We start from the raw sequence: 24,687 nt of genomic DNA, 5'->3' as shown, positions 1-24,687 counted from the left end.
TAAATAAATAAATAAATAAATAAATAATAAAGAAAGGACTTGAATGGAAATTGGTGAATGGTGTTGAGAGCATGATAGCAGGCGCACGGTCCACGTGTACACACGTGAGAAGATGATACACGTGACATCTTTGTTAGATATTTTTTTTTTAAGGATCATGTGATCTTCTGTTATTCATCAAACAGCAAACAGCATTCGCCAACCAATACTAGTTTGACACTTCAAGCATTTTTACAAATGTCACTTGAACCATTGATTAGTTCATCCCCACTTATACACACACTTTTTATCTTTATCTTGCTTGTATCCCACCAATAAATCCACCAATCCCTTAATTTTGATGGTATAGTGATACAAAATAAATGAAGAAGAATTAAATTTAATAAATAAATATATATATATATATATATATATATATTAATACATCTAGATAAAACGTTCTCTGTGGACATCCATAAATAAAAAATCTGTTGATATTCAATTATCAGTTGTTATAGATCACGATTTAAAAAATAATTACTGTATTAATTGATATTTATGTATATTGGCTATTGGATTAAGATCCAACGAATAATAATGAATATCTATATATTTTTTTATCGCCCATACATAAGTAACCCTAATAACAATAATTTAAAAATATAAAATTTAAGTCTTTCTCATGATCACAACAAGACGAAGGGGAGGCGGCAACATACAAGATGATAAATTTTTTTTATGGCACTTGTGATAGAGATGAAAGATAACAGTGGGGAAGGTTACAGAGGGTGAGGAGTGGTTAAAGTTTTGATTATGAATTTTTTTGTTTATTTGCCTTTGTATTTCGTTAAAAATTAAATTATAAGGAGGAGGATAAATTTGTTTAATTTTTATTAGATTACGACTAGTCATTGATCCAAGATATTTGGAGGCAATGCAACTAGTCTTAATCCAACATATGAGGTAATGTAATTACAAAGTGTGTTTTTTTTTTTTTTAATATTTGATTAATGGCAATTTCATTAATATTACCTGTGCCAGTACTACAAATTTTTTATTTAAAAAAATCCCGATAAAATTAAAAAAAAAAGCCAATAGTATAAGAGATCCTTACAAGAAGCACAAAACGGAAACATAAGATCAACAGAAAAACAAAATAATTAATGATAGTCCACTAGTAATGGAGCGAGAAACAAGATAATCAGACAATACCAAAGCTTTTACTAGGACGTGAGTGCCTCTAGAAGAGGTCAAGAAACAAGACAAGACAAACAACGCTGGCTAATAGACTAGCCAGCTCGATCAACAGTGCTATAATTTCAAAAATTATAATGTTATGAGAGTCAAATTTATTCTCTTAAAAAAATTTCTATTTCAAAATATTCAAGAATTATATGCAATTTGAACGGTATATATATAGAATTGTAGCATCGTGTAATAAGCCGGTTAATACTTTTTCCCTTGAGCAATTACTTTTTTGGGTTTAAATTGAATTTTATTAATTGTGGATTATTTTTTTAAAATAAATATAAAACTAAATTAATGGAACAAATTTTAGTATCTGCTCCCTTATCCGAAAGTCGAAAACAGATAAAAGGTCCCTGCCCGAGAAAGGTTAACATATTTAACTGGCTAGCTTGGAAGAACAAGATTCTTTCTCTTGAAAACCTGGCCAGGCGGCGATGTAACAGGCTACCGACGGACACATGTGTTCTCTGTAATTCCAATGTTGAATCGGTAGATCACCTCTTTTTAAATTGTCAGTTCTCTAAAGAGGTGTGGGCGTACCTCAGTAGTTTTCTTCAACTGACAGCGCTTCCCCAGTCGATGTCACTCTTGTGGAGCGACTGGAGATCTACCCTACTTCCCGCGGTCCGAGTGTTTGGGGATTGGATTGTTAAAGCTTTTGTGTGGTCTATTTGGCTTACACGAAATGATTACATCTTTGTTGATAAATGTGATAATTCTCTTATTGTCATGAAGAATACTGCTTATTTGCTGTTGTCTTGGTTATCTGCAGCTCCTGAGGGTTTGAAAGTGAAGCTTGATGATCCCATCTCTTCCATCAGGCGCAGCTTAGAGTTCACTAGACCTTATTCCGAGGAGGTGGAGGTCACCTCCCTGACTGAGGTTGATCAAGGTGGTGGGGAGGAGTAGTGGGTTTGTAGATGTGGGTCAGGAGGAGACCCTTTGTTTTTTCATTTTATCTGGTTCTTGTATTTTGTTCCACAGCTAGTGGGATGTCTGTATACCTTTTTTGTTATTAATACATGTGGTTTATCCACTTTTTCAAAAAAAAAAAAAAAAAAAAAAAACAGATAAAAGGTTTTTAGGTTTTTTTTTCTGCAAATGCATAATGAAAGGAATAAACTTGTCCAATAAAAAGAATAATATATCTCTATCTAAGCAACTTTTCATAAATCTCCCATGTTTATTCTTCATTTATGATTAAGAAAATTCTTTGTCCTTATCCACTCTAGCTCTCTTGATCTTTGACTAGACAAATGCCAAAGACCGGTAAGAGCTTATAGGTAAAGTATTTGTTCTTTAATGATGCCTAAGTGCTCAAGCTCTTAGGGTGTGTTTGGATGATGGAATAGGAATGGAGATAGGAATAGGGGTAATGAAGAGAGGGATGGGAATGGGAGTAATGTGGAGGGGATAGAAATGAAAACTATGTTTGGTTAGAAAGGGTTATGCATTAGGAATGTAAAAAATAAGTGTATGATATATGAGACAATTACCTTTATACTCTTTTTAAAAAACAATTATGTATATATATGTTTAATGACAATTAAGAATTATTAACTTAATTAATTAAGTTAATTAATTAAGTTAATTAATTATTTTATTAATTAAGTTAATCAATTATTTTATTAACTAAATTAATTAAGTTAACACAATTAATTATTTTATTAACTTAATTAAATAATTTTATTAATTAAGTTAATCAATTATTTTATTAACTAGAATTAATTAAGTTAATTAATTAATTAAGTTAACACAATTAATTATTTTATTAACTTAATTAATAAAATTAATTATTTTATTAATTAAGTTAATCAATTATTTTATTAACTGGATTAATTAAGCTTAATTAATTATTTTATTAATTATTAATTATATTAGCTTAATTAATTAAGTTAATTAAGTTAATTATTAAAGTTAACTAAAGATGGTTAGGTTTTAAGTTGGGTTATACAAATAATATTTTTATTTTGAAATGGGCAAAAATGTAATTTCAAATATCATTAATGGATATTTCCCCCAATATGGGGTGAATGACTTATGCCTTTGGGGGAGGTAATGAATTCCCCCAGCCCTCAATGATTACATGCACAAAAGAACATCCATACAATGGGAATAGAATGTGTAATCAATGATTACCCTACCAAGGGTAATTATTGATGTCATCCAAACACACCCTTAAGAGGAAAACTCTTTTGCACTAGGTAATGGATTCAAAGTTTTCCTTTGCCTTGAGGTGAACGAAGACGATGCTTGAGGTAAATTAGGTTTTTGACAAAGGTGAACTCACCATAGCCCAAGAGCTTAGTGCATTCCACCAATTCTTAATTAATCATATTCAAGACAAATGAGAACCTTGGGGAGAGAGTTAATTACATGGTTCCGAGGAAAATGAAAAACCTGATCATGGGAAATTAGGAAATGGGTGGATTGGATTGACCATTGATTGATCTATGTGAGGGAGTGTTCAATGAGACAAAAATCATGTAAATCTACCTATTTTTTATGTGGCCCATGATGCACCGTCTGGTGCTAGCTAGGGTTGCAAACTACTAGTACTATATTTTTTCTTTCCTCCTACAGATTATAATAATGAGAGATATGGCTCCACCTAGAGGCTAGAGTTAGTAATAGGATTAGATCTTAAAGAAAGAGAACTGGCAATTGGAGAATTGGTGAAGGGAGATTCCTAAACTAGGTTAATATCTCTCTTGAGTGCATCAACACAATGGGAAGTGAGAATTTGGGTGAAATCTCTTTATAACTTGTCTCACTTTGGAAGGTGATCAAATTCTATGTATCTCTTTAATGGGGTTGATGCTCTCTCAATTCATCTTTTTTCAAGAGAGTTTTCATGTTAATTTCTAGGCATGCTAATATCATCCACATCATTGGGCATCACGCAAGCAAACACAAAACCTTCAATGCAATAAAAAAGAAATAAGATATAATACAAATCCACACTGCCTAGGGCTTTGCAAAAATATCCGAATATCCAAGGATGATTAAGTTATTATGTTATAGATGTTCACAACAAAATGATAATAAAGACATCATAAATAAATGCATTTTTAAATCATTTCGGGGCGATTTTAACCGTTGAAAGTAATTATGTGACGGTTTTAAAATAGCTGCGAATATTGACGTTGGGGGCACATTTTAGAGTGATTTTTAATAATGACCCAAACATATGCATTTAGCGGTTATAACCGCCACTAATGACATGCATTTCAAACAAACATTTGCATTTCCTGGCGGTTTGGGAGAATGTTAGAATCGCTGCGAAATGATCATTTTACAACAGTTCATAACGGCCGCGAAATGTAATATCATTCTTTTTCTATTGCATTTCTCAACAGTTTTGGTGGCAATTCAAACAACGGCGAAATGTGCATTTCAAACCATGTTGCATTTCTTGGCAGCTCAAAACGGCCGCAAATACAAATTAAGTTTTTTTAATTTTAATTTTGTTGTAAATACCCATTTTCATTACAATATTATACCTGCCAAAGTTTTATTAAGTTACATTATACTCCATTCAAATACTAATAAAAAAAATAAAAATATGTTTCATAAATAAAATTTATCAAAATATTTGTACAAAAGATTGGGCATTAGTTCAATTGAACAGTTACATCAAAGGGATTTGTTTTTTGTTTACATTATGAATTACACTTGACAATAATAGTGTTGCATTCATGGCCTTCGCACTTGTTATTGCCTGCATAAACAATAGATCTTTCATTAATTGATTAAAGCAAAGAATGATTCACATAAATTCATATATACAAGGATATATACTTTGTGACACCATGGTAGATAGAAGCACCTCTAGAAAACCCACTACTTTTTCTGAATTTATAATTACACTAACTAGCATTAACATATACTCTGGTTGTGATACTTAAATATGCCTATGAAACATATATATATATATATATATATATATATATATATATATATATATATATATATCAAAGAGATGCAACATATTCCTGTATGGTTATATATATGCTTCATTTCTTCTACCTCCTCATAGTTAGTTATTTGAAAATATACAACATTAATTATATATATATATATATATATATTAAAATACACACGCATCATGTTGTAACATAGATATATAAACATGCACAATTAAATACTAATTAACCCATCATCGACAGGGAGAAGCCACCATGCCTAAGAAAAACATTTGGTTTAATTTGTTCCTTTCTTCCTCAAACTTGGACATAATAGTGCATGACCTTCATGTGATCGGTGGAATGGACTATAAGATTTGGCGTTGGGATTGTAGAGCATCCTTTAATGTCTAATCTTTCTAGATCTTTTCAAATGATGTTGGGCTTTGGTGCCTCTTGAACAAGATCTTGTGGTAAGAATTCTTACCACATAAACTTGCCATATTTAATTAGCTCACCAAGATAACAAAATTTTTATTTTGGATAATCTCGTTGAGTGGATTGCAAATGAATCTCAACATTAACATATGTGTTTTATCATGCAGGGGAATCTATTGATCACCTATTTCTTGAATGCCCTTTAGTTTCTTATATATTAGATGATGCTAGGCAAATTTTTGCTCTTACTTTAGTGTTGGTCATCCTAAAATAGTAAGGGTGATACTAGTGTAACTGGTCTCAAGAATTTTCACAAGATAATTTGTTGGAATATTTAGTTAGAGCAAAACAACTATATTTTCTATTACATTGCTTAGCTCTCTCATTTGATCATTGTCAAAATTGATCACATACTTTTTGCTTGAATTTTTGCACTTTTGGAGCTGGAGAAAGCTAAGTTAGAGGAGTTAGGTTATGACATTCAAAAGAAGCCTCACCTTAGGGGGGTTTTTTCGCTTCTAATTCACATGGATTTTTTTTCAGTAATCCAGATCAATGTCCTCACGTTTGCAAGCCAAGTGATTTTGCTAGTTAATCTCCCTGGTCCCACTTTAGTCCATCTCCCTAGTTTATGCTACCTAGTTTTTTTGTTGTTGTTGTGTTAACGGTCTTCTCCATCTCTGGTAGACTTGGTGCTTTCCTTTCTCTCAATCGTGTTTTGCTTCGATAAATTATGGTTTATTCATTTAAAAAAATTATAATTAAATTAGTGTTTTCTTTTTCTTTAGATTAGAATAGTAATGCACTAACTAATTCCTTTTTGATTAGTATTGATTATACTAAATTTCGTTTAAATTAAGTACAAATAATATTTATTACATAATCGCCCAACTTGAAAAATAATTATATATAATTCTATCAAAATTCCAAATTGTTGTTACTTTATTTCTCTGATTCTTAATCCCATTGATAGGCCTCAATCAAAGCTTAAGAACAATGAGGGAATGGAATTCCTCTTGAGAAGAAAACCTTGATGATTTTATTTATATATATATATAAAACATGTGTAACCTTTTCTATCAAGAGACAGAGTTTTAAATACAATGACTTAACAAATTTAACAACTAGCTAAGCTTATCTCTAAATAAAAGGACTCAATAAGTAATAATATTCCAATAACAAACCAACTAATAGCTTATTGACCTAGATTGCACATATGTATTAACAATAATCAACTAACATGAAATTCTTAATTGATACCCGTACAGACCTCTCAATCTGTGAGGTGTCCAGCCCTGTTTGAAGCTCTAAGATGGATGTATAACTCAATATTGAGTTTGTGCATGAATTATTGTAGCAACGGGGATGCAGAGAATGGCTGTAAACCTCACTGGAATTTTCGATCTCTGATAGTATCTTGTAGCATATGTCTTGAGCGATGCAACCTGACAGCAATATTCTTATGCGATGAAGAGAATTTCGAGAATAGTCTGTAAACCCTCACGGACTCATCGTAGCACCCCCGAATGAGTTACTTAACTCTTCATTCTCTCTTCAATGAATAGGGTATTCTTGAGGTTTCTTGAGAGAAAAAGAAAGGGAGAGAGGGCTACGGGCTAGGGCTTCAACATCCATCAAAGGGGAAGCCTTGAAGACATCCTAGAGCTTCAGATCCGAGCTTGTGAGCTCAAAGAAGAAGAAGTGAAGGTATATTTGTACTCTTCTTCTTCATTCTTGTAAACCTAAGCTAGGGGTTGCAAGAAAGTGGGAAGGTTGCTAGGGCAAGTTGTTTATCATCTTGTTGTGTGTTCTTATTTGCTCAAGAGAGGCTTATTATATGTTTGTATGCATTGATTAGCCGGATTAAGCTAGGTTGTAGCTTAAGGGAGAAGAAGAACACTGTAGCACTTCCCATACCAATTGAACACTCTAGGTCCTTGTGGTTTCTCTTTGTAGTGAGGAGTTTTCCCACAAGGATTCTTTCTGAAAAATGATGTATATTGGTTTTTGAATGAGAATTGTGTATTTGTTTGTCGTTTGATCCAAAGAGAGTGAATAGTGTTGACTGCCAGGTTTTGTCCGCTGTGTGTTGTATACCCTGGGCTCCCCAACACAATCCTATCCTTAAGGTTCAAGTTAAAAATTCATGTCAAAGTTCGGTGTATTTGTCTAACTTGCATCTTTTGCTTCATGGAAATTATCATCTCTTTCTAATATTAACAACTAAGGTCTCTAACACTTGTGGTCTATCGTGCATTTCTCATAACAATTGAAGCATAAAACTTAGGCTTGCTATTTTTGCATCTATTCCTACGAAAGTGGCTTCATTGGTGAAGTGAATGTAGTAAGTGTTTAGTTGAGTGGTTGAGATGATTAGTATAATAGACAGTTAATTGGTTATCCCATAAACGAGCCAAGCTAATACTCTCCTTAAGGGACTTTGGTGTAAACTTCCTTTAACAATCCGCAATTTTAAATTTAAGCTCCCTCCATCAATAAATGTTCAACAAGAACTTTCCATGTCCAACCTTGCACTCTACTACCAAGCCATTCAAACTTTTTTTGATAATCACGTAAAGAACCAATTTGCTTAACTCCTATAATGCTCATTGAAGTCCTCACACATATTGTATGTTCAAATCTAGCCTGTAGTTCCTCTTGAAAAATTATCCAAGTTACTTCCCAATCTTCCTCTCTAAAAGCTTGACTTAACCATTGCCACAATTGGTTGGCCTCTCTTTTGAGATAAAACAAGCTAAAGATAACTTTTATGTTTCCGGAGTACCTTGATATTAAAAAAATTGATCTACTTTTGTGAACTATTATGTAGGGTCATCTCTAATGAATTGAGAAAAGTCCAATTTAGCCAATTTTGATAAAACATTGGCCTCTTACCTTTATTGTCTTTTCGAGCATTCTCGCTTATGTTGCGACTTGCGAGAGTGATTATTGGAAAAGTTCCCATTGTGCTTATCAACAACACTTAAGGACGGTGCTTGCTTAACCACTAATGCTCCAATGAGCTTGTTGATGATATCCTCTAAATGATGGAATTTGTCAATCATACCCAGTTCCATGTGAGAGAAACTATCTTGTAAGCTTATAAGTCCCACTTCCATATTTTTAATTCGCACTTTGTTGGTTGACATGGTGATAAGCTTTGATATCGATAATAGGTTCCACTCAAAGCTTAAGAATGATGAGAGAATGGAATTTCTCTTGAGGAAAAAGCCATAATGATTTTATTTCTAAAAAAAGATATGTAATTCTTTCTTTCTTTTTTTATTTTTTTTATTTTTTAAAGTAAGTAAACCACAATTTCATTAAAAACAGAAAATACGAGTACAAATAGATTTAATAAAAGAAGAACAAAAAATAGAGTAAAGTTGAGAGAGTTGTCTCTTAGGGTGCAGCCGATGTGGATACAATAACCACAAAAGGTGATACATACCAATTTCTATCAAAGAGTTTTAATACAATGACCCAACTTGCACATGTATTAACAATAATCAATAGACTTGAAATTCTTGATTGGCGCATATGTTCCTATCTCTAGACCCTATCACCCATCCAAACACAAATAAAAATAAGCATGGCTATTCTTAATCTTATTCTCATTCTTGAGCCCAATCTAATTAGTGGTGTGTGACTTGAATTAAAAGTTCAATCCAATTTGTGACTTTATATATTGACCCTTAAAAATTTTATAAGAAGATTTACTATAATTTTGAGCCGGATTATGATCTAGGGTTTGAACTCTATTACAATTAAGAACCAGGGCTTAAGTTCAATTTTAAGAGTAAAGTTTTAAGTTACATCAAGCTTAGGGCTTCTCAAATCATCATATCTACGAATATAAGGTGAGAAAAAACTTAGTAATTGAATGCAAATCTAGTCCGAGTGCTAAAGGTCAGTGAAATCTCATCTTTTTTTTTTCAATAAAAATAGATAAACCACTAGTTTATCAAAAAGAAGAAGGATAGAAACAAAAAGACTAATAGGAAAGATTGAAAGAAAAGTACAAGAAACACTGAAACAAATAACCTCACCAAAGATAAAGGGAGCAAAGAAAAAATAAAGTAAAACAAATTGGGAAGAGGGGAGTAGCAAGACCGGCGAATCTCCTCCTTTTTTAGCTATGGTTTTTGTTTAATTAAATTTTTTTTACATATATAAATATATATATATATATTTGCATTTTATTGAGTTTGTTCTACTGATATTTTCCCAACATTATTTTTTTATTAATATCTAAACACAATTAATTAAAGGGTTTTTAAAAACTAAGAAAAAGACAGTTCTTGTCATTGGCCCACGTGTTAAGGACTCATCGTCGGGCCCTGCGTGCTTCTCACGCGATGCCCCAGCAACCATAGACCGCGTGGACTCGTGAGAAAATCAATCTCAACCGTTCTTTTCTCATCCATAGCGAGTTATCTTCAATCGTACGGTCATATATTAGTCTACTCGAATTTTCTCATCCTTGGAACTCTATAAAAATGGAGGCATCGCCCTTGAGCTTCTTATAGAGAGGAAAAGGCTCGAAGAAACCCTAGAGAAAGGTTCGGATTTCTTTGATTTCAGGCTGGTTTCTTCTTGGATGGTGTTGATTTCTGGTGGATTTTGGTCTTTGAGCGTTTGATTTTGAGGATTGAGTTGTGTTTTTCTTATCTAGATCGAAAATTTAGGGTTTGTCGGTTTTTTTAGGGTTTTGTTTGTGATTTTTCCAGTAATCGTTGATTTTTGTTGGAGTTTTGGAGGTTTATGTTGTGGATTTAGGAATTTTTGAAGTTTTGGGTTGCAGTTTCGCTGCTTGGGTTGCTATTCGTGTTATTCTTTTTTTGTTTATTGGTGTGTGGATTGGTTTCATGATTTTTGCGGTTTTCGCTTGTTTGTTGATTGGGTTTTTGTGGTGGGTTTGCAGTGATATTGAGGCTGTTTGTAGAAGTTAGATGGCTTCAAAGAGGATTCTCAAGGAGTTGAAGGACCTGCAGAAGGATCCGCCAACATCATGTAGCGCAGGTCTCTCTCTTTTTCTCTCTCATTCTTTTTTCCTGTTGTCTGTTTAATTTTATAGCATGTTTGTCATTTGGTCAGTGTTTATCTTTTTAATAAAAGTTATCTTTAAGGTTGTTTGAATTGAATGGAAATGGATGAAAAGAAGATATTCTTTTCCTAAATGTCTGATTGCATGATCAGAATAAGATAGAAAAGTAATTGAAAGAAAAATTATTTGTAGAGAGTTCTTTTTCTTGATCAAAGTGAGGTTTTGTTTTGTTTTTTGTTTTTAAACCTAATGTTAGATGCTATTTTTTCTCATGATGTAGTTCTTGCTTTTTGTTGCTCTATTTTTGTGTTTACATAGAAACTGCAATACTCTACAGTTTGTGATGTTTATGTTGAGTATGGCAGATGGTTTCATCAAGTTTTCTGCTTGTGGGTTATTTTATTAATGTATTGTAGTTTCTTCCACTTTAGTCAGGTTTTCTCAGGGGCTATAATATCTAATGTAAATGTACTCTTATCATATTTTAATATGGTGGCACATCTTCAGGGTCAGTAAAATGTTGCTTTGCTTTTCTCTTGTTATACTATCATGATTTCATTTTTTGGGGATTGGAGGATGAATTCTAAAACAGTTGCACTCTGTGGATTCTTTACTGCAAAGCCTTAATCCATGCTCATGTTTTCCAATTATGTTAGTTGTCTGCTACAAAATTTTATTCTATGCATATCTCTTGATTTTTTTTTTCGGGTGGTTTCATTGTTCAAATTTATGATTTGGGATTCCCTTGAATTTATATAGGGTACTCAATTAAACACGTCAGTTCCTTAATGTCTAATAGGAAGCTGAAATTTTTATGGAAAACCAATTTTTAGCCTGTATCTCCATATCTCCATATCTGTTAGATTTGAATAATAAATTGGTTTAGAATTTTTGCATTTGAAAGTGAATTCAGTGCAGATCAAATTATTGGTTGCATAAATGAAGAAGGAAAATGTAGGTTGATTATGTTGGACAGTGACCTTACTTGCTTATTCTTGTTTATTTATTTTACATCCTCTGGTTGATGTTTCATTTCCTTGTGTCTGTAGGTCCTGTAGCCGAGGACATGTTCCATTGGCAAGCGACCATTATGGGGCCTGCTGATAGTCCCTTTGCAGGTGGTGTGTTTCTAGTTTCAATTCACTTTCCACCAGATTACCCATTTAAACCTCCAAAGGTAATGCTCCTTGTCCATGACATGGTTTTTGTGCATGCACATCTACTTCTATTGCCTTTGCTGTCAAGTAAAGGGAATTGATCCTGTTCAGTGCTGTAGCTGTGAAATTTTCTTACAGTGTTTGTTTGTTTTTGTGTATTATGGATTCCTTATCACAAGCGTATTGATTATGCTGACAATTACATTTAAGAACCTAAGTTCTTGGACTTTAGTCATATGTTGTTGCACTGTTTACTATAATAAAATGCGCTGGCTTTTGATATATGAGTTGAGTTAGAGGATTTCATGAATAAATTATGAATCTTGTGTGTAACATCTATGCATCTTAATATAACCTTTTCATAACCATTGCTTTCATTTCTAGCAACTCTAGTACTTGTTATTAGCACTTGTATGATTTATACATTATTTGACTATTATCTCTTATGATTTATTTTGGACCAATAACTTAATAAAGTTCAACTTTAGGTCTCTTTCCGCACCAAGGTTTTTCATCCAAACATTAATAGTAATGGGAGCATCTGCCTGGACATCCTCAAGGAACAGTGGAGTCCTGCCCTGACCATATCCAAGGTAATTTACTTCCTATAACTTGAATATTTTATGCATATTAAAATGTTATGAAAGTTATGGTCTTCTTTCTTCAAATATGAATTATGTCAATCCACCTCGACTGAAAAAAAAGGCTCCTATTTTGGAAATTGCATTCTCAAGTCTCTGCTGTTAAATTATTTTAAGTCTACTCAGCTTGTACGAGGGTATGTTAGCATGTAATATACTTGATATCCTTATGAGTGTCTGAAGTTTCTGAACAAGTTACTTTGCTTGTTACCTTCAGAAAATGAGACCTTTCTGCATCCTAACCTTGATTGCTTTAATCATCGATGTCCAAATTATTTCACAGATACAACCTCGCACTAGTTTCAAAACTTCATAAGTTTCCATTAGGAGTTGAGCTTAGTTTTTCCAAGTGCTAGCTAATTAAAATTAGCCATGCTGTTATGTTTAATCAGAATGAAGATACCGTGATTTTGTTTTAATTGTTCTGTGTGGTTTTTGAAGGTTCTCTTATCAATCTGCTCACTTCTAACGGACCCAAACCCGGATGATCCGTTGGTGCCTGAGATCGCACACATGTACAAGACTGACAGAGCGAAATATGAGTCCACTGCTCGCTCCTGGACTCAGAAGTATGCCATGGGGTAGAGAGAAAGAAGGCCCTGATCTGATGGCTTCTAGTTTTAATTTATTATGAATGCATATATAATTTTGTCTAGTGTTTTTTTCTGTTAGATGGTATCAACTATATATATATTATTATGGTGACTAAAAACTGGTAATTATGTTGTGGCTTTTGTTTGCAATGTCTCTGAAAATAACCTTCTGGCTGCATCAGACTTTTTGCAGTTTAATTTGTCCTGTGAATAGCCACTTGTTCCTCTCATTATTTAATTTTGGTACTACTACTTTTTGGTTTTTCTGTTTTGGTTAGAAGGAGCAGACGCATCCAAGATTTAAATTTGTGTTGGTCAATTGTTTTTTGGGCTTGAAACTCGAGAGAAAGGGGCTATTCTTGGAATTTTTTTAAATAAATGTAGACTATAATTAATGCTTTTTCTATGAGACAGACAGGGAATGAGAGGGCATGAAAATGTGACACAAGTTTCACTTAAATCTTGTGAGGAGATTGGGACAGTTAAAATAAATAAAAATAAAATAAAAAAATTAAATGAGAAACAACCTATTAAAGAAATTCATGGCTGTGGTTTGTGTGATTTTTAACGGTTTGTTAACGTCGGATGCAAAAACCCCTCCTTTGGTGATCGTCATTGCATGTGTAGTTTTTTGATCTACTATTGCTAGCCTACTCCTGATCTCTAGGAAACAACCTACTCATTTTTTTTTTTGTGACGATGCCATTCTTAGTAGTTTTTTTATGTGTTTTCATGTGATATTTAAATAATATTTTTTTGTTTTTTTATTCTCATTGTGGTTTGATTTACTTCAAATTTGAGATGGGATGTTGGACATATTAGTATATCAACTTTTATATATTATATTAGGTTGTTTGTTTGAGATCATTTAGAATTTCAAACTTTAAAAATCACGAATAGAATCAAGTTTGCGAAAATCTAGCATAAATCTAGCATAGATTATTACTTATCAATACATATAAAAATTTTTAACACTCACTAAATCTATTACAGTAATTAGTCAAATTTGATTAAATCATTACTTTTTATTCTTTTGCGGCTTAAATAATTGTGCTTCTTGAATCACTACCATACAGTTAGAATGCCAGAAAAGTTACACGCCATAGTCAGGACAATAATAGAATGTGGATTTTTATAAAAAAAAAATAACATTTTAATTGGTCTTCTTTTATGACTTAGTTTCTAGTATGTTATGGCCCTTTAAAAAAACAAAAAAAACAAAAAAACAAAAAGAATAAAAAAATCAAATTTTCTTTTGTCACTATTATTTATAACTTTTTCAAAACTCAAAGAAGAAAAAAAGTGAATCATATCTAGTTCTGTTACATGTTGAGTTGCATTGCAATGCTACAAAAAAATAAAATTTATCAATACAAAAAGAGAAAAATTAATAAGCATCAAGTGTGTCTGAAAGGAGAAAAAAATTGAGCCATCTCATGTTCTATTACATGTTGAGTTGAATTGTAATGCTACACAAATTTGGAAAAAAAATAACACACACTAATAACAATGATCAAGTGCTTTAGTATATCTTAACAGAAGGTACATGTCGGACCTTATCCCAGTCCTCACCATCATTTTCTTTCAATCTCTGGGTAAACGCAACAGGCATATGCCACACTTCCAACTCTTGAAGACCAGTAATCCTTCCAAGGCCATGAGGGAGCATCACCAACTTCCCACACCTGTGAATTACCAATTTCCTAAGCCTGGGCATGGCTTCATCCTCTATTTTCCACTCTTCTAATGAATCCAAATCACCAAATTCTAACCTCTTCAACTGAGGAAACCCTTTCTCCAAACAAACCATTTCCCTCCCAACAAAAGCATCATTATATAACACAAGAACTTGAAGGTTATCAAGTTTTCCCAACGTCACAAGTGGATCCTCCACAAGGAATGAGAATTTTAAGGTAAGCTTGATGAGGTTTGTCAGGAGACATTGAGTGTTGACATCAGGGAGTCTTTCTAATTTTGCTTCCAAAGAAACACATCGGAGATGCTTATGATGGGACGCTGTAAGTATTGAGGTTGGTATTTCATGTTCATATGATGGAGACTTTGCCATTAACTCCAATTCAATGAGATTGTTTAGTTTACCAAGAAAGTCTGACAACGGTTTTCCATGAGATTTGTTAATATCATCAATGCTCAAGTTCCTCAAATTGGTCATCTTGTCTAATCCCTTATGTAGCCATTTTCCTGCCTTAATGCTTGAAAGAGTCTGAAGATTTGCCAGGTTGTTAACTGATGGTTGTCCCTTGATTGAACATGAGTAACATTTAAGATGCCTTAAATTACTTTTCCATATTTCACTTGGTAGCTCGAGGGTAAAATATATGTTACGAATTTGAAGTGTCTGCAAATTGGTGAGTTCACCAACGGAAGATGGAAGCGGCTTGGATCGTACAACACATACATTCAAGTACCTTAAATGAATCAGCTCCCCAATAGCATCAGGTACAATTATTTCTAGATTGTGGAGATCTATGACCCTAATCAGCTTCATGCTGATTAGAATTTGGGGTATTTGGAAACTCATAAATAGCCCGGGATGATTATGATCTACATAATCATATAGAACCCCCCAAGCACAAAAATGCCTTGCTATTGCTGTTAAAAATTTGTCACATAAAGAATCTAGGTTTGAATTCCATGGATTTGAACCAAAGAGAGTTAGTAGGCTTCGAGTAGAGTCAGTTGGATATTGCTGAGCTATATCCAAACTCTCTTTATCATGGAGAGCAAGTCGACGAGTCTTTTGCAAAGTAATAATATTCCTCTCATTATTATTATTACTAATGGTCTTAGTAACAAGGAGAAAGTTTGTACCTTTGGCTTCAGAGATGGCCAAGTCAAGAAGAAGATCATGGATTCGACAATAAGTGATAACTCCCCATGGATTTCTCGCTCCTACTTGGATCAGACTCCTACGCACCAACTCCTCCAAGTATTCCTCTGCGACTTCCTCCATTGTTTCTTCATCTCTTGTTTCTATAAACCCCTCTGCTATCCACTTTAGCATTAGAGCTTTGGCATCAATGAGAGAATCCTCAGGGAACATTGCAAAGTAGAGAAAGCAGGGCTTCATGTAGTAGGGAAGATTGTGGTAGCTAAGAGATAATATTTTGGAGATCTGGTCTTCACCTTCTCTTAGTTGCCAACTCACACTCTTGAGCAACTTTCTCCATTCCTCTTCAGACTGCTCTTTCCTCATTGCTAGACCTCCCAACACAACGATAGCAAGAGGCAAGCCACCGCATTTTTCCACCATCTGCCTTCCTATTGTCTCCAATTTTGGAGGACAATGCTTGCTGCACTTTGTTGGAATTGCCTTCTTGCAGAACAACTCCCAACTCTCTTCTTCTCCCAAGAGCTTGAGATCAAAAGGAGGGATCTGTCTATCTGCATGCAATGCAACTTCTCTGTTACGAGTAGTTAGCAGCACCTTACTTCCATTCACCATCTCTGCAGGCAGCATCTCTTTGATGTTGTCCCAAGCTCTTCGGGTCCATACATCATCAGTCACCACCAAGTATTTTTTTTCTTTCAAGTGATCAGAAACCATCTTCTTCAGCTCCTCATCGGTCAGTTTATTCATCCTCACTTCGCCAACGACCATGAGTTGCTTAGCGATGGACTCCACAAGCTCTCGATCTGTATAAGCTTGAGAGACATAGACCCAGGCATGACAAGCAAAATGCTGCTTGATTGTGGGGTTAGAGAAAACCTTTTTGGCAAGAGTGGTCTTGCCCAAGCCTCCCATGCCCACGATTGATATCACAGGTCTCCGTCGCTGTGTATCTTGTGTACCTTCATCTTCCACCAGTAACAGTTGTACCAATTTCTTGACATCCTCATCAAAGCCAACGACATCAACTTCCTCCACAACCGGAGTCTGCTTCCAGCTCAAAGGTAGTCTTGTTTCATTGGACGTCAATGAGCAGGAAGAAGTAGTAGCACCAACGCTATCGATGCCATACTTGGATCGATTAGCAGAGATCTCCTCAGCTCTCCTCTTGACCTTGACAATCTCATTGCCAAGGTCATGGAGGATTGTTAGTCTGGAAGGATGACAAGCATATGTTGTCATTAACGAAGAGAACAAGCATCCATGGGATCCTCGGCGGTGTTGATGAATCTTGAAGATGTAAGTGTCGATGATGTCCTCAGCGTCATAAGCAACATCTCGCACCTGGTTCACCCAAGTCTTGGCCCTCTCGTTGCCTCCTTGGATAGTAGCATCAGCATCTTTGAGGAAGGCCTGAAACCATTGGAACTCACTCTGCAGGGATGTCAACTCCTCAGCTACTCCTTGGAGGAAGTTCACTTCTTTGATCAGAAGCTCGCCTAGTTTTTCCCACAACAGTTGAGACTATGCTTTGCGCCATCTCACAATTAATGAGATCTGATCGATGGTATATCTTATCCTCCCTCAGATCAGGTTCAATGTTTATGTTGTGATGAGTTCCCAAACAGGCAGGGAAACAGACAGATCTAGTCAACGGACTAGATAAGCATCCATCGTGTTGCTAGAGTCGTTCGCATCTTTTTCTTATTTTCTATTTTTTTCCCTTGGCGAAAGGAGGGCTGCCTTCAAAGCTTTCCATTTGTTGGTGGGACCCGGGTTAGTGCCTGGAAACAACCACAAGAACAAATAAGAGCCCGCATTCAATGCTTCTGACGTGGTTCTCAAATAATGCACAATAAAATATCATTGTGATTGTTCGTGGTTTGTTTTTAATGTGACAATTGTATTCAAGTTGTAATTTTATTTTATTTTTTTTTAAATGTCTCTCGCGCATGATGATTGTGGGCTATATGACATCAACCTTCATTATTAACCATTTGCGCTATAATGACTTTCATCTTAAACGAAACGTCGTTTTTTTAAAGCATAAAAGCTCGTTTTTAAACAAAACGTTAATATTTAAGCAGGAAAAAGCAAATATTTACGTGATAAATTAATCACGGATATAAAAGCTAATTAATCTTGGCGACACAAATGCGTATTTAAATAGAAACAACGATATTTAAGCGACTTTTTTTAAGCGTAAGCCTTGATATATTAAGCGGAAAGCATCGATAGTTAAAAAAAGACAAACGAGCGTATAAGCAGAGAACTCGTTTCTTAAGCAGAGAACTTTATTTTTTTAAACAAAGGCACTCGTTTTTAAGCGAAGCGCTCGTTGAGTAGGGACGTTGAGTATCTCGTCGTCGATCTCGGCGTGAGCAGCTTGAGTCTTGAGCTCCGGATCCGGCGAGCGATCTCGAAGGTGGCGTGCTGCGTGTGGGGTCTTAAAGGAGAAATCTTTATTGGCGTTGGCGATCCAGATTGGCGGCGTTCCTCGGTGATCGGAGTGGTGAGGTCTTGATGGCGACGTCGGATAAGGCGAGATTTGAACTGAGCGGAACCATTCTCATTGCGAGAGACCGCAACATGGATAGCAATAAGGTTAGGGGTTAGGGATCGTTACGGGGTTTGGATCCATGGTGCCTAAGTCGGTGGCGAGGGAGCGGAGGGAGGAAGCCGGTCTGGAGTGAGGGTTCGATCTCGCCGTCTTCGTCTTCATCTTCATCGTCTTCCACATCGTCGACCTCAGTCTCTTTCATCTTCTTACGTAAAGTCGACCTCGGGGAAGACCGCGATGCTCCTCGTCGTCGAGCGAGGCGTCGAAAGGTTGCACTCGTACGTATTTAAATAGAAACAACGATATTTAAGCACTTTTTTTAAGCGTAAGCGCAATATATTAAAGCGAAAGCATCGATGAGTTAAACAAAGACAAACAAGCGTATAAGCGGAGAACTCATTTCTTAAGCAGAGAACTCATTTCTTAAAGCAGAGAACTCATTTCTTAAGCGAGAGCTTATTTTTTTAAGCAGAGACCTCGTTGAGTAGGGACGTTGAGTATCTCATCGTCGGCGATCTCGTGCAGCGCTTGAGTCTTTGAGCTCCGGATCCGGCGAGCGATCTCGAAGGTGGCTTTGCTCGTGTGGGGTCTTAAAGGAGAAAATCTTTATCGGCGTTGGCGATCCGGTTGGCGGCGTTCCTCGGCGGTCGGAGTGGTGAGGTCTTCGGTGGCGGCGTCGGATAAGGCGAAAGTGAACTTAAACGGAACCATTCTCATTGCGGAGCCGCAGACATGGATAGTGATAGGGTTAGGGTTAGGGATCATTCGGGGTTTGGATCCATGGTGCCTAAGTTGGTGGCGAGAGCGGAGGGAGGAAGCGGCGCCGATGAGGGTTCGATCTCGCCGTCTTCGTCTTCGTCTTCAGTCGTCTTCCCCAGCCGTCGACCTCATCTCTTTCGTCTTCTTGCGTCGTTGACCTCGGGAAGACCGCATGCTCCTCGTCGTCGAGCGAAGGCATCGAAAAGTTGACCTTTTTCTCGAACATGAAATCCCATTTTTCATGCAGCGTGATTGTGATTGTGAGCCGCATGCTTTTGTCTCATCTGGCCCAGATCCAAGCTGCGATAAAGAGATTTTTGGGGGTGATAAATACACCACAAAAACTCATTTCTTAAACAGAGACCTCATTTTTAAACAAAACCCTCGTTTCTTAAAGCGAAAACTCGTTTCTTAAGCAGAGACCTCGTTTTTAAGCGAAACCTCTTTTCTTAAGCAGGAAAACTCATTTCTTAAAGCAGAAAACTCAATTTTTTTAAACAAAAAAACTCATTTTTTTAAATAGAAAACTCATTTTTTTAAGCAGGAAACTCAGTTTTTTAAAGCAGGAACCTCATACCTCATATTTTTAAATGAAAGCTTCGTTTTCAAATAGAAACTCATTGTACCCAGAGGCATTATAGTCAAACCCTCGTCACACTTGCCATAACTTCCCACATGAGGGACAATTTAGTCCAAAAAAATTCCAAATTAACTCTATCAATCACTATTAGATGTTTGGGGGGTTTAAAAAATCATTGTATTCAAAAGGAAGGGGTTTTTGAGGAGTGCAAAACTAACGGGGTGTTTTTGGCAATATTGCAAACTTACAAGGTGTTTTTGGCAATTTCCACTTTTTTATATTATAAGATACCATAATGCCTGAATATTTCTACAAGCCCATTTTACAATTGTTGGTGACACAATTCACAGAAACACAAATTGGGCTTTGTCATGCAATTGAGGTTGCTTCCATGTTTGCCTTCTCAGGCTTCTCTACTTGCACACACAATTTGGACTTCAGAATACAATCAGTAGTACCACACAATGCAATATCCATCTCCGTTTCATTTTACATTTTTTCATAAATATCATATATTTTATTTTATTTTATTTTAAAAAAAATGGATAAAACACAATCATTAAAGAAAAAAAGATAATACTAGCAGAGGCTCCAATGAAAAGAGAAAACCACGAGGGTCGATTAGAAGATCATATATTTATTTCTCTATTTTATTTTTTTTTTTTTCATAAATATCATATATTATATTATTCAAAGTACTTTATTTTTAATGTGACAAATGTTTTCAAATTGTAATTCTTTTATTTAATATTACATGAGTTTTTTTTTTATTATATTTATTTATTTATTTATTACTTTTAATTAATAGCTATAGAGTAGTGCTCTTCTTCTCAAAAATAAATAAATAAATAAATGCAATCTTTTTCTACATCTTTCGAGATGCTAAAATGTATTACTTATATACTTTCCGTGTGTGCACAGAGTAAACATGATTATTACAAAATCTCAATAAGTTAACAACAATGATTTATGATGCATGGGGCAGATATTAAAAAATAAATGAAAATTTTTTGTCTTCTGATTAAGAACAAAACTTACACTGAAATGTTCGTTAAAACTATTTTTATAAAAAAATATGGACAAGACACGTGTGTCTAAGCAGAGAGTTAATGCATCAATATACTTTTGTTTTCACTTTATGTGAATTGAAATTAGAAGCCACCTCTTTTGCAGAACACAAACACATTATGTAGATCTAATAAACTAAAAGGAAGTCGGGAAAAAATTCATTAAATCAATTTTATCATTTCTTTTAAATTAAAATGGATAAATTACTAATTTATTACAAGAAAAAATAGGTATAGAAAAACAAACTACTAGGTGTGGACATAAACAAATGAAATCGAAAAAAAAAATGCAAAATAACTAAGAGAATAACAAACTGAATACAATGTGTATCTATGTTGACTGAGAAGGAAAAGCGCCTATTTTTGAAATCGCATTCAAGAAACGTCTCAAGTCTCTGTATATAGTGGGTCTACTCAATTTGTACTAGTACGATACACATGTAATGTTCTTGTTGATATCCTCATGACTGCCTGAAGTTTATGAACAATTTACATTGCTTGCAACCTCCAAAAAATGAGGCCTTCCCGCATCCGAATCTTGATTACTTCAATCATCAATGTTCAAATTTTTTCACAGATACAGTCTCATGCTAGTTTCAAGACTCCATAAAAATCCATTAAAAAGTTGAGCTTAGTTTTCCCAAGTGGTACCAGCTAATCAAAATTGACCCATATCGTTAAGATGAATCAGAATGAAGCTAATGTGCTTCTGTTTTTATTATGTTGTACGGTGTTTACAGCTTCTCTTATTAATTGGCTCAAGTCCAATGAGTGTTTCATTAAGATCATCTAATGAATTAGATAACACAATTTCAGAAGTAAAAAATTTTCAGGAAACAAAAAACAAAAAATTAAAAAAAAGCACTTGTGCAACAAATCACCTGATTAAAAGACCATCTTGTTCCATTTTACAAATGCCATCCTTTGAGATATATGGCATACTAACATTAACTTATAGCCTGGTAAGATATCAAAGAACTTCCTTCTTTTAACCTTCAGATAACTAGTTTCAGATGTTCTTTTTCTTTCTCTTTTCGCTGAAATGTTTCACAAGGTTATAAAACAAAAAAGTAAATTCAAATAAAAAATTAAAGATCTCAGATTTTGGCTGCAAGAAAAATGACCAATAAGATGCCCCAGTCCGCACTAAGTTCCTTCCCTTCACACAAGGGAGATGCCCCATACTTGCTAAGCTTGTCCCTTGGCGTATTGGGTCACCGCTATCTGCTTCTAGATTTATATCTCCTTTCTCTGTTCTCATACACTTCACCACCTCAGAGTAACAAGAGAATACTCATGTAATCAGTGAAGCCATAAGAATTAGCTCTGCATTTGAAAATTGTCATTTTGTTCATATGAAATACACCAACATACTGCAGGCAATACAAAAAATTTTGAGAATCAATGGAGACGTGGGGGAGTAACAAAGTCAATCAAACAACTGCAGAGTATATTCTATGAATTTTATTAATATAAATAAAATGGCCAAAGTATTTCCTCTGCTGGAGAAACAATTTCAATCAGTCAAAGGTAACAGGAAGAAACCAGAAATTTGAGGGACCTTTTATGCCATAACTCATGCCAAGCTTACCAGTTAAGTCATCCATGGTTCTGCAGAAATTCAAAGTTTCTTTTTCATCACAGAGCAGCAAAATAAATTAACTTTCATCATTCTCTGCCAAGCTTGTTATAGAGCAATGCAAGTCATGGTTGTAGTGGCGTAGTGGGTCCTGGAAGTTGAAGATGCCTGTATTTAAGTATCAAGTTCATTGTACAATAAGTGTTTGTTATATCACATTTCGTTGTCTTGTAAGGTGGTTGATATAATGCTCCAGTCAAATTTGTCTTTGTTCATCTCAGTGTTGCCACTTATGAAATGCAGTGTTTCTATATGTTATAGACTTCCCTGAGTAATGAATTTTCAACCAATCTAGTGACACAGAAACCTAGAAAAAGAAAGTAGTTCCCTACTGGACAGACCATACAAACATGATATATATATCTATATAACACATTAACACATGAATTAATGTCCCAGCATGCATGAGGGAATAAGAATATGAGATCATTGGGATAGAAAAGAAAAGAATGAAGCATTGAGAAACCTCAAGCTTTGAAGGGAGAGGCTAAACAATGTAAGGTTGGCCATGTAAACCAGTACAGATTAATATAAACATATGCCACATATGCCTACTTCTTTCCGTGGCCACAAAGACATTGATGAAGTGCATTTATGCTGTTATCAACCATATATATATATATATATATATATATATATATATATATTTTTTGAAGAACCTCTCAACTAGAGAAGCTATTTATTGAAAGTAAAAGAGCAAGAAGAAACTAAGTTACAAGAGTCTAAAATGAGGAAACAAGAATCCAATTCAGAAACTAAAACCAAACTTTCGAATCGAATTCATCAGCCAAGAAGGGAGGCCTTTTCCAAACAAGAAAAGGTTGAGATGCTGGTGATGGTATCCAAGAATAGCTAGATTGACTGCCGGAGAACCCCAACTGGAAGGAGTGATGTGTATCTGAGGATGGCCGCACATGTCCAATAAGAACTTCAAATTGTTAACTTGAGCTTCAAACCTCCAGGAAGAAACGTGGTCAGGGCATTGAAGTAGCTGGAGGATTGCATGTTGATCATTAATGATATGTTTGACAGGGATGTGGATATCCAACGCAGTGTGAAGGGCCACTTCGACAGCAAGCAACACATCAAAGGAGCTCTCCGAACAACTGCTAGAAGTGCAACTTGCAAGAGAGATTTTGTAATTAGCATCAGCAAAGAAGAAGCCAACTGAACTCACCTTAAGATCAAGATTTGAAGCAGCATGAGTGAAGAGAAAAATTATCATCAATGGATGAGAAGTTGCTCAACAAAAATTTTCTCCCCACGAGATCAAAGTTGCTAAGGGAGAAATCATCAACAAGAGCAGTCGCCCTGGACACAATATTAGTGTAAATGGGGCGAGAATTTCTGAAGATAACATCACACCGGCACAACCAGATGAACCACGCGCAAGCGGCGATGAGAGATAGGATATGCATAGACTGTCTGTATTCAATAACCCAATTGCCAGATGAAAACCCGTTAGTAAAAGATATAGGGATATTAAGCATGATGGTGATCTGGTCCCAAATCAAAAGAATTCTATCACATTGACCAAACAGATGATCAACGGTCTCACTATGGATACCACAAAAAACACAGGGGTTATCAGGGCCAAGATGAATATTGTAAAGAAATGCTGATGTGGATAAGCGACCTCTTAAACATAGCCAAATGAAATGTTTAATTCTGGGAGCAATAGGAATACTCCAAACAATGTTCCAACCATCCCAAACTTCAGAAAAAACTGACTGTCTGTTCAAAGTATGATAAACAGCAGAAGAGACTTTGGAACAAGAAGCTTTTGGAACCCATATCCAATGATTATCAGAGTTTTGATCAATAGAAAGAAATTTCCTGTCCAATTTCTCAACATTGCTACCAAAAAATTGGTTAAACTCATGCACGGACCACTGGTCATTAACAATAATATCAGAGAAAGAAATCCGATCCAAATCAACATCCATATCGAGGTAAGTAGGTTTAAGAGCAACTGGAATGTCATAAAGCCAGGGATCCCAAAGAATAGAAGTGCTCAAAGGATTGACAGTATTAATTTTGCAATGGTGTTTAATAAAAGCAGCAGATTTGCATAAGCCTCTACAGAAAACCAAGAGCACTTATGAAGTAGAATTAATAAAAGCAGCAGATTTGCACAGAATCAAGCCAAAAATTAACTTTCCCATACTTATGAAGTAGAATTTCAACCCAAAGACTGTCATGATTATTTAAGTATTTGAAAAT

At 35.0% G+C, this 24,687-nt stretch overlaps 2 protein-coding genes across 2 annotated transcripts; one reads left to right on the top strand and one right to left on the bottom strand.

Moving 5' to 3' along the window:
• The first annotated feature begins 10,026 nt into the window (after positions 1–10,026).
• On the top strand, positions 10,027–13,225 carry LOC120277181 (ubiquitin-conjugating enzyme E2-17 kDa-like). The gene is made up of 5 exons (XM_039283933.1): positions 10,027–10,132; positions 10,495–10,592; positions 11,667–11,794; positions 12,263–12,367; positions 12,857–13,225. The coding sequence occupies exons 2-5, from the start codon at positions 10,523–10,525 to the stop codon at positions 12,998–13,000; spliced, it is 447 nt and encodes a 148-aa protein (XP_039139867.1). The 5' UTR covers positions 10,027–10,132; positions 10,495–10,522; the 3' UTR covers positions 13,001–13,225.
• Positions 13,226–14,530: 1,305 nt separating this feature from the next.
• Positions 14,531–17,570, bottom strand: LOC120277140 (disease resistance protein RPP8-like). The gene has a single exon (XM_039283894.1). The coding sequence runs from the start codon at positions 17,099–17,101 to the stop codon at positions 14,531–14,533; it is 2,571 nt and encodes an 856-aa protein (XP_039139828.1). The 5' UTR covers positions 17,102–17,570.
• Positions 17,571–24,687: the final 7,117 nt, after the last annotated feature.

The sequence above is a fragment of the Dioscorea cayenensis genome, chromosome 15 (genome assembly GCF_009730915.1).
Source record: "Dioscorea cayenensis subsp. rotundata cultivar TDr96_F1 chromosome 15, TDr96_F1_v2_PseudoChromosome.rev07_lg8_w22 25.fasta, whole genome shotgun sequence".
NCBI lineage: Eukaryota > Viridiplantae > Streptophyta > Magnoliopsida > Dioscoreales > Dioscoreaceae > Dioscorea > Dioscorea cayenensis.
Note: the sequence above shows the minus strand (reverse complement) of the source record. Positions and strands in the feature narration are given on the sequence as shown.